General features: G+C 53.8%; 1 protein-coding gene across 1 annotated transcript; it reads left to right on the top strand.

Annotated features, from left to right (window-relative positions):
- Positions 1-5,986: 5,986 nt before the first annotated feature.
- Positions 5,987-6,943, top strand: LOC309603978 (olfactory receptor 14J1-like; the record flags this gene model as incomplete). Its single annotated transcript, XM_082338848.1, has 1 exon — positions 5,987-6,943. The coding sequence occupies one exon, from the start codon at positions 5,987-5,989 to the stop codon at positions 6,941-6,943; it is 957 nt and encodes a 318-aa protein (XP_082194974.1).
- Between the last annotated feature and the right edge of the window lie 2,294 nt (positions 6,944-9,237).

Here is a 9,237-nt window from a genome sequence, read left to right as displayed (position 1 = left end):
AAAGTGATACTGATGTAAGCCACGGTATGTTGACTTCTGATACTGCCTGGTTTATTCACTTCGAAGAGTAAAAGAGTTGCAATTTCAGTGCCTCCTCTCGGTGCCTGCAGGCAGTGCCCTCAGCCCAGCTCCTGGGCACAGCTGTCTCTCCTGCCCACTTGCCATCAGCTCCCTCCATCCCAGGAGCCCAGCCCAGCTCAGCAGCAGAGGCCCAGCCCAAGGCACCACTTTCTTTTCTCCCTCTGGGCTCCCTCCCGGTGTCCCTGGGGCTCCAGGGGAACCTGCTGGGAAACAGGCTGAAGGCATCACTCATGTTCCCTCCCTCAGCTGGGGAGTGACACTGCTTTCCACCAGTGTCATTTCTCCCATCTGAAGAAGAGTTAGGTCCAAGAACCACCTTATCATTGTCCCATCTTTAGGCAGGACACCCAGGCAAGGACAGGGAATGATCTCATTTACCATTGCTGAGGGAAGGGATTCAGCCCCCATTCCATGTCTGTAGTCCTCAGCTTCCCCCCATGCACAGCACAAACCCACAGGAGGTGGATTCCTCTTGCCTCAGTTCAGGTGCGCACACAAGAGGCACCTGCATGTGAACTCCTTGGCTCAGCTCCCATGGTCATTAATGGAGATGGAGGCCAGGACTGAGGTGTTCAGATGCAAAGACTTGGTGACCCCTGAAGTTCCAGAGGTGCTCCAAGGTACATGGAGCCAGCTGCAAGCCCTCGTGGAGCAATGCTGAGAGACAGGGCAGCATCTGGAGACATCTTCTTGGAGGCTGGTGGGGAATCTTTGGCCAAATGAAATGACATCAGATGCCCCCTTTCAGGACAATAGAACCTGTCTCTATTTGTTATGTTCAGGGCAGCCTATGCAGGGATTCATCTGCTGAAATGGAGTCATGTACCACAGGCAGAGCTAAGTTTCCCTCTGTCTTTTCATCAGCCAGGTTTACTAGATCTCCATTGACTCTAATGGTGGTGGCATGAAGAACATTCTCCCATTGCCTCATCAAATTCAGGGCAGTTATTCCGTGTAATGCCATTTCCAGGCCCGTAATGTCATGCGAGGTGCCAAGGCTCTGACACGCAGCCACAGGCATTTGGCAGGGACAACGATGGTCCTGTATAGGAAAGCCATCCCCATTCAGAGTGAGTGTGTGTCAGACACCTGGCAGCATCGCAGGCAGATTCGGTGCCTTCGTGCAAGGAACTGATTGCCAGCTCTGCAGTGGGGCCAGGCATGTCCCTTCTCTATCCAGTGGATGTAGGGCAGCCCATGACTAGGAGGAACATCACACCGTGGTCTCCATGCTGTGGTTTTCTGAGGTTTTGCCAGGACATCTAAAGAAAAGTTACGCTTCTCTGGACAAAATGCTGAGGTGTTCCCAGGAATCTCGGGAGGCATGGCACACCGATTCCTGGGTACAGGGAGCTGGTCCAGTGCCTCATCTCCATCGCTGCAATGATGACATTGATGCCTGGCTCATGTGCAGACTGTGTACAGGGATGCTGACATTCACTGAGCAACCTGCTTGGACCTCAGAGCTGGCCCTGCTTGGAACCAAAGGTAGGACTAGAGACCTCCTGAGTACAGAACAATTCCACCCTGAATTGTCCCGGGAGCCAGTGCTGGAGAGACCCTCACTTCCAGCTGAATCCTTCCTCCTGGGGCACACTGCAAGCCACAAGCGCGTGGAACAGATGGTGGGAAAAGGGACTACCGGGCGTGTCCAGTCCAGGCTCCCACCAAAGGGTGGGGAACCACCAAATGCGGGTCAGGTCGGCTGTGACTTTGTAGAGCTGAAAGCTGAAAACCTCCAAAGGTGGAGACCACAGAGAGGCTCTGGGTGTCCTGCTGCAGTGCAGCATCACCCTCCTAGTCAGTTTTTCCTGAGGTCCAGTCTGAAGCCCCCAGGAAGATGCTACTTTGCCAATGGCTCCCATTTTGCCTAAATAAATCCAAGGACCATCAGAGCCTTTCCCACAGAGCTGCTGGCCAGCCACACAGCCGCTGGCCTCTGTCATTGCCCGGGACTAGTGCACCTCAAGGCAGGACTTCAAATTTGTCTTTATAGGAAATCACGATGTTACATTTTGCCCATCCCTCTGGCCTATCTTTGTCCTTTGCAGTGGCAGGTCTGCTCTCCTCAATATGGTGTCTTGTACAAATGTTATGAAAAAACACCCTCTCATCCCCTCCAGGTCATTAAACACACATTAAACAGGGCAGGTGGCAGGACAGACCCCTGCAGGACCCTACTAGCTAGGTGCCTCCAGGCAGAGTACCACACATAGATAAAGGCCTTCTGAGCCCAACAATCTGTCTGCTTATTTACCCATCTCCACATCCACCCAGGCAGAGCAGAATATCCTAACTTGGGCACAAGAATATTGGAGGGGGGTGATGTTGAAAAGTTCACTGTCTTCCAGGTGAAAAGACAACCACTGCTCTCCCTGGGTCCAGCAGTAATGTCCTTTCATCACAGACAGCAAAGGGGATGGTGAGAGACAAGCTCCCCTGGGTAAATCCAGTCGCCTTCTCTTTCAGACACCCAGAAGTGGGATCCAAGTGAACACGATCTCGGGCACAGCCTTTCGTTCCTATATGCATCATTTGGTCATTTTTGAAAGGTGCTTGCAATGATTGCATTTTCCCCATTGTCAAGGAGTTTGCACAGACTCCATGACCTTTGAAAGATGAAGGAGAGTAGCTTCACTGTGCCATTGGCCTGCTCACTCGGCTCCCTGCAATGCTGCCCTTCCTGTCCCATACACTGGGAAGCATTTGCTCAAGTGATCCCTGACTTGATTTCCCATCCGCTGCTGGTTGATCTCCTCCAGAGTCCTGCCCTGAGTCACAGAGGCCTGGGAGACCTTGCTGGGGAAGACTGAGGCAAAGAGGACACACAGAATCTCACATCTATCTACATCTGCTCTTCCTAAATTCAGCAGTGGCCACACAGGATCTTTGTTTCTTCTTTAACTGTTCCTGAAGCAGTAAACACTCCTTATGGTGCCCTTCAACTGCCTTTCAAGTTTAGACTGAGTTTTGATCTGGACCCTTGCAGAGCTTGGAGGATGCTGTCCTTGAAGAGCAGCTGTCCTGAGCTCTGCCACCATGTCACAGATCTGTCTGCTCAGGAACAGCTCCAGCTCCTCCTGCCTGTGCCCCTGGCTGAGGGCACTGCTGCACATATGGGCTGAAGCACTGCAGCTGTGGGACCAGGCAAGCTCTGACTCGCCATAATGAACCCTGGTACAAAGCATCCAAGACCCCATGTGTGCAAAAGCTTTTCTTCAGAGCAGAGAGATGGCATGGACAAAACAGAGCTGCATGTCTTCCTAGCTCCAGGTCTAAAGACCCAGCATGAAATGCCTGTTTCATTGAACTGAGGATAAGTCCCCATCTTGAAGCAATTAGATCTTTCCTTGTCACATTCCTGGGTGTCCTGTCTAATGATGGGACAAAAAGAAGGGGATGTGCATGCCAAGAGAAATGACACTGCTGAAAGTGACTCTGCTGGAAGTAAGTGCCTCTCCCCAGCTGTGGGAGGGAATTATCAGTGATGACTTCAACCTGTTTCCCAGCAGGTTCCCCTGGAGCCCCAGGGACACCTGGAGGGAGCCCAGAGGGGCAGAGAAAGTGGTGCCTTGGGCTGGGCCTCTGCTGCTGAGCTGGGCTGGGCTCCTGGGATGGAGGCAGCTCATGGCAAGTGGGCAGCACTGCAGAGAGACAGCTCTGCCCAGGAGCAGCTCCTCTGCAAAGGGCAGCAGGGCTGAGGGCACTGCCTGCAGGCACCGAGGGGAGATGGGAGAAGTAAGAGGGATGTTACAGGCTGACTGGGGTGGGGTGATGCTGGGAGCTCACTGGAGGAGAAACCTTCACCACCTTGAACACAGTAAGTCTCTGGCAGCAGGGCAATGCACATGAGTGTCTTGGAGGAGTCTCCTAGACTTGGCACATCGTGCTGCAGATAGGAATTGGCAGGGTGGCTCTCAGGGTTTCTCTACTGTGGAGAAGGACATGCTCCAAAGCAGGGATACCCTGCCACAATGTCAGAGGACAGAACATGACGGCTGCCTTCTCCCAGGGATGGCTGCAGGGGTGTGCATTCAGGGGTACCCAGGGCTGTCCTTCAGAGCAGGGTCCCTGCACACCTCGGGGCTGTGCACCATGGCAGGGACTCTGCAACCTGCCAGGGTCAGCACTCAGCTGGCCCAGGGATCTCCCCAAGGAGCTGTGGGGAGAAGCTGTGGGTGGAAGCAGTGACTTTTGGCAGGGCAGGATCATTCTGCTGTCCAGAGGGTGCAGCATGGGTCAGGGCTGCTCACAGTTCTACATGACTCAGAGGACATTTGCAGAGGGTCATTTTAAAGAGGGATGTCAAGGTAGGTGATTACCTGCAAGGGAAGAAGGCTTTGCTTTGAGGTTTTCCACTCATAGTTGACTGGGTGGGCAGTGGGAGATGGGAATTTATTTCTCTGCTCTGGAGCAAGCAATGAGACCCAGACCTTGTTAGGACTTGTCTGAGCTGCTCCTTAGCCCCTGCACATACAGAGATGCCCCGGGCAGTGCCCTGCTGCCAGGAGGTGCCTGCAGGGCAGAGCTGAGGACACAGCAGGTGGGATGGGCTCTGTGAGCATGGAGAGGGAGAAGATGTGGGGATCAGGCATCTCCCTGCCATCCCCTGCCATGCCGATGCTTTCCTTTGAGCAACCCCCTGGTCTCCTCACTCACAGAGCAGAGCCTATGCCCTTAATGTCATGCAGACTTGGTCATGATTTACCTTCCCAGCAGCCTGACCACCAAAGAGAGTTAAAACTCAAGTGTGTGACTGTGTCTCCCACTTCTGCCCATCTTGGCAGGGCTCCTTTGGCATGTTCTCCTCTTCTCCCTGACGCCATTCTTCTTACTGGTACACTCACTGGTGTCGCGGGTGAGGATTCAAGTGCAGCTCAGACACCAACGCTGAGTGTGCTGTCATGCACATATGGCCATGGAGGAAAAGCATCCAGCTCGCACCCTGTTCACCTGTGGGGCTCTGGGTACTGCAGTGTGTGCGGCTGGCAGGGATCTCACCCTCCCTTCAGGACGTAACAAATTCAGGACAGTTGACTCTGTCCTTGGGAGGTCCTGCTGGGCTGCAGGCTGCCCTTCCATAGGGCACAGCTCTCCCAGGGCATCTCTGTGTTTTGCAGGAGCCCCCTGGAGAAGACACCTCCGTGCTAAGGCCATTGAGATGCTGCTGGGTGGCTGCATGTGGGCAGCTGTAAGGAGCCCTCTGTGTCCCTGGTTGGGAGGGCAGAGCTGAGCTCCTCCTCAGGTACGATGAGGTGGGGTGAGGGGTTTGGAGATCTGCACTTGGAAACTGGATTCCCCTGCTCCCAGCACTGGCCACTTTCTTTTGGGGGGAACACCCGAGTGCCATAGTCCTCCAGGTGGAAGAGCTGCCAGCACAGGGCAGCTGAGAGCAGGGCTGATGGACAGAGCGGCTGTCCTCACTCTGCACTAAGGGACAGTCCCTGTGCCCAATCTCAGCACCCACAAGGTTTCCCTTGCAGTGCAGCAGCAATGCCAGGCATTGCTGCATTCAAACCACTCCTCAGCTGTGCTGGAGCAACCAGAGCAGAAGGCACAACCCAAACTCCCCACAGCTCTGCTCTGCAGTCAGGTGAATTGGGAGCCACAATGCTGAAAAGCTCTTTGATATCACGACTGGATTTAATCCGAGATCACCCCGTGTTCCTGTTTACCTGTTCCTGTAGGGCAGGACTGAGTCCTGCAGAGCCCCCAGCAGAGCCTCCTGCTCCCTGAGGCACCCTCAGCCAGCACCAACCACAGCTCACCAAAGCTCTTCCTGAAAAGTAAAAGGCTCTTTGGGGGCTTTCTCTAATAAACTCAGTAGAATTTTCTGAATGCAGTCTGCCCTAACTTCTCACTTCCTTTAGGTCCTTGAACAGATCCCCGTGCACAGATGCAGCAGATGTCCAACAGCAGCTCTGTCACCCAGTTCCTCCTCCTGGCATTTGCAGACATGTGGGAGCTGCAGCTCTTGCACTTCTGGCTCTTCCTGGGCATCTACCTGGCTGCCCTCCTGGGCAATGGCCTCATCATCACTGCCATAGCCTGTGACCACCGCCTCCACACCCCCATGTACTTCTTCCTCCTCAACCTCTCCCTCCTCAACCTGGGCTCCATCTCCACCACTGTCCCCAAAGCCATGGCCAGTTCCCTCTGGGACACCAGGGACATCTCCTACGCAGGATGTGCTGTCCAGGTCTTCTTTGTATTCCTCTTGTTTGGTGCAGAGTATTCTCTTCTCACCATCATGGCCTACGACCGCTACGTGGCCATCTGCAAACCCCTCCACTACGGGACCCTCCTGGGCAGCAGAGCTTGTGTCCACATGGCAGCAGCTGCCTGGGGCAGTGCATTTCTCAATGCTCTCCTACACACTGCCAATACATTTTCACTACCCCTCTGCCAAGGTAATGCTGTGGACCAGTTCTTCTGTGAAATCCCCCACATCCTCAAGCTCTCCTGCTCACACTCCTACCTCAGGGAGCTTGGTCTTCTTATTTTAAGTTCTTTGTTAGCTTTTGGATGTTTTGTTTTCATTGTGGTGTCCTATGTGCAGATCTTCAGGGCTGTGCTGAGGATCCCCTCCGAGCAGGGATGCCACAAAGCCTTTTCCACGTGCCTCCCTCACCTGGCCATGGTCTCCCTCTTTCTCAGCACTGTAGTGTTTGACTCCCTGAAGCCCCCCTCCATCTCCTCCCCATCCCTGGATCTGGTGGTGGCAGTTCTGTACTCAGTGGTGCCTCCAGCAGTGAACCCCCTCATCTACAGCATGAGGAACCAGCAGCTCAAGGATGCAGTGTGGAAGCTGATAACTGGCTGTTTTTCTGAAGCAATAAATTGCCCATCATCTTCTTCATAGCTGTTATAATGTAACTCATTACAGGCCCAGCCTGTCTTCTGTATTTTGTTGTTGGTGGTGGTTTTTTGCTCATGATAATGTAGTCATCCCCTTCCTAATTCACTGTCTGCCTTTATTTTCTGACTGGCTGTGTAAATGAGGACCTGTGCTCCCTGTGTTTTTAAACAAAATAAAGGCCTTTCCTGACTGCTTTCCTGACGTCCTTCCTCCAAGGGCTTTTGGAGCTGCAGGGACAGTTCCTGTGTGCATGGGTGGAAGGGAAAAGAGTCCCAGCATGGCAGCACTGCCAGGGAACACCAGCACTTGGTCTTCAAGAGCTGTTCTCTTGCCACTTCCACACACTCTTCTGATTCCTTGTGTTGGTGTCAGCCCTGAGTGCCCTGGCAGCTTGGGCACAGTCATGCTGCATGGTAGTCCTGTGACCACAGGAAGGGACAGGCAATGGGCACTTCCATGACAGAGCTGACCTCCATAACAGCATTTCCATAAAGAAAGGTGATTTCCTCAGGCAGTGCCTGAAGGCTTAGGTCTTCTTCCAATTTTTTCTCAAGACCATGCCCAGGAATATGGCCTGTACATGGAAACACCAATATACAGCTAAAGAATGTGAGTGTGCAGGGTTGGGGCCCGCAGCAACGTCCTCACACAGCTGGGCCCCCTGAGAGAGACCTGAAGGACCAGCAGAGCAGGGTCTGGTCTGTGCCTGTGTTCGCTGCACTCCCTGGGGAAGCTTCCCCAGGGCAATCATCCTGCACTAGCCCCTCACAACCACCATTGCCAGCCTCTCACCCCAGCTGGCAGAGGTTCTTTGTCCCTTCATGGAAGATCACTGAATGAGTAGGTCAGAAGTCCATGTTTGCATTGTACCTAGGAGATGTAAACATGCACATCACGTACATGAGGTGAGATGAACCTGAGTGAGCACAAATGCCATCAGCTATTCCTTGGCGTTCCATGAAGGCCTGTGGGACAGACAGTGCCTCGAGGTCACTTCACGTTGGGAGCAATATCCCATGGGAAACCACCTGAATGCAGCACTAGGATGTGCTTCCTTGAGCCGAGGCCGCCGTGTCCATTCCTCATGACAAGGGGCATCTCAGATGAATGCAGAGCAGGGCGATACACCGCAGGGCTGAGGTGCCTCCCAGCCTCTGGCAGTGGCAGCAGGAGGCCAGAGAGTCCCTATGACTCCTGCAGTGCCCTGCCTCTGTGTGTAAGAGGGAAAGACTGTGTCTCTGAACACCCCTGGGTGCATAAGGAGTCCACAAGGCCAGCTCAGATGTGGACGCCTGACAGAACCCTGCCCTTTCTGTGTGTGACTCCAGGAACAAACCCCACTGGACCAGCAAGTTCATCTCAGCTGCCTGGGACAGGCTCCTTGCAAGGGCTCCTGTCTGCCAAGTCATCCTTGCCCGTGATTCTGGATTGTGCTCTCAAAAGTGCGAGAGCCATCAGAGAGGTTCTGAGGTCCCTGGAAAAGGCAGAGGTCAATCCTGTCTTGAGGAAGGACAGGAATGGGAACTGGGAGAATTACAGGCTGGTCAGCCTACCTCTGTCCCTGGGAAGGCGATGGGACACGTCCTCCTGCAGCGGTTTCCAGGCACTTGAAGGACAAGAAAGGGATTGCTGAACCACAACGGGCAGGGGAAAGAAAGGCGTGTTGTGTACATGGAATTTTGCAAGGTCTTGGTCTCCCGTGGTGTCCTTATAGCCAGATTAGTGCTATCTGGGCTGAAGAAGTGGACATTGGGTGGGAAGCTAGCTGGACGATCAAGCCCAAATGTCACGAGTGGTACAAAGTCCTCTGGGCAGCCAGCTGCTGATGGCATCCCTCAGTGACCAGCACTTGGGCCAACACTCTTGAACGTCTTTATTATCCCCCTGTATGATGTGATGGAGCGCACTTTCAGCTCCTTTCTGGATGATGCAAAGCTGGTGGAGGCCTTGAACAACCTCATCTGGTTCACCCTGCCTTGAGCAGGAGAGTGAGGCAAGATGATGTTCAGGGCTCTCTTCAGACACGATTTATTCTATGGCACAGTGATTCTTTCCGTTGGAGAGGTTTTTGAAGACAGAATAGGTGGAGGTCTGTGATGATTGCCCTGGGGCAGCTTGCTTGCGGTGTGCAGGGACTATGGCACAGAGCAGGTCCTGCTCTGATGGCCCTTCAGGTCTCTGCCAGGCCTGGCTGTGTGAGGACACTGCTGCGTGCCCCCACCCTCCACACTCACACAGCTGAGCTGTACGCTGGTGTTTTCGTTTCCCTGGAACTTTCCCGCCCAGCCCCTCCCCAG

This window comes from Platalea leucorodia (genome assembly GCF_965183815.1).
Source record: "Platalea leucorodia genome assembly, contig: HAP1_HAP1_SCAFFOLD_284, whole genome shotgun sequence".
Classification (NCBI taxonomy): Eukaryota; Metazoa; Chordata; class Aves; order Pelecaniformes; family Threskiornithidae; genus Platalea; species Platalea leucorodia.
Note: the sequence above shows the minus strand (reverse complement) of the source record. Positions and strands in the feature narration are given on the sequence as shown.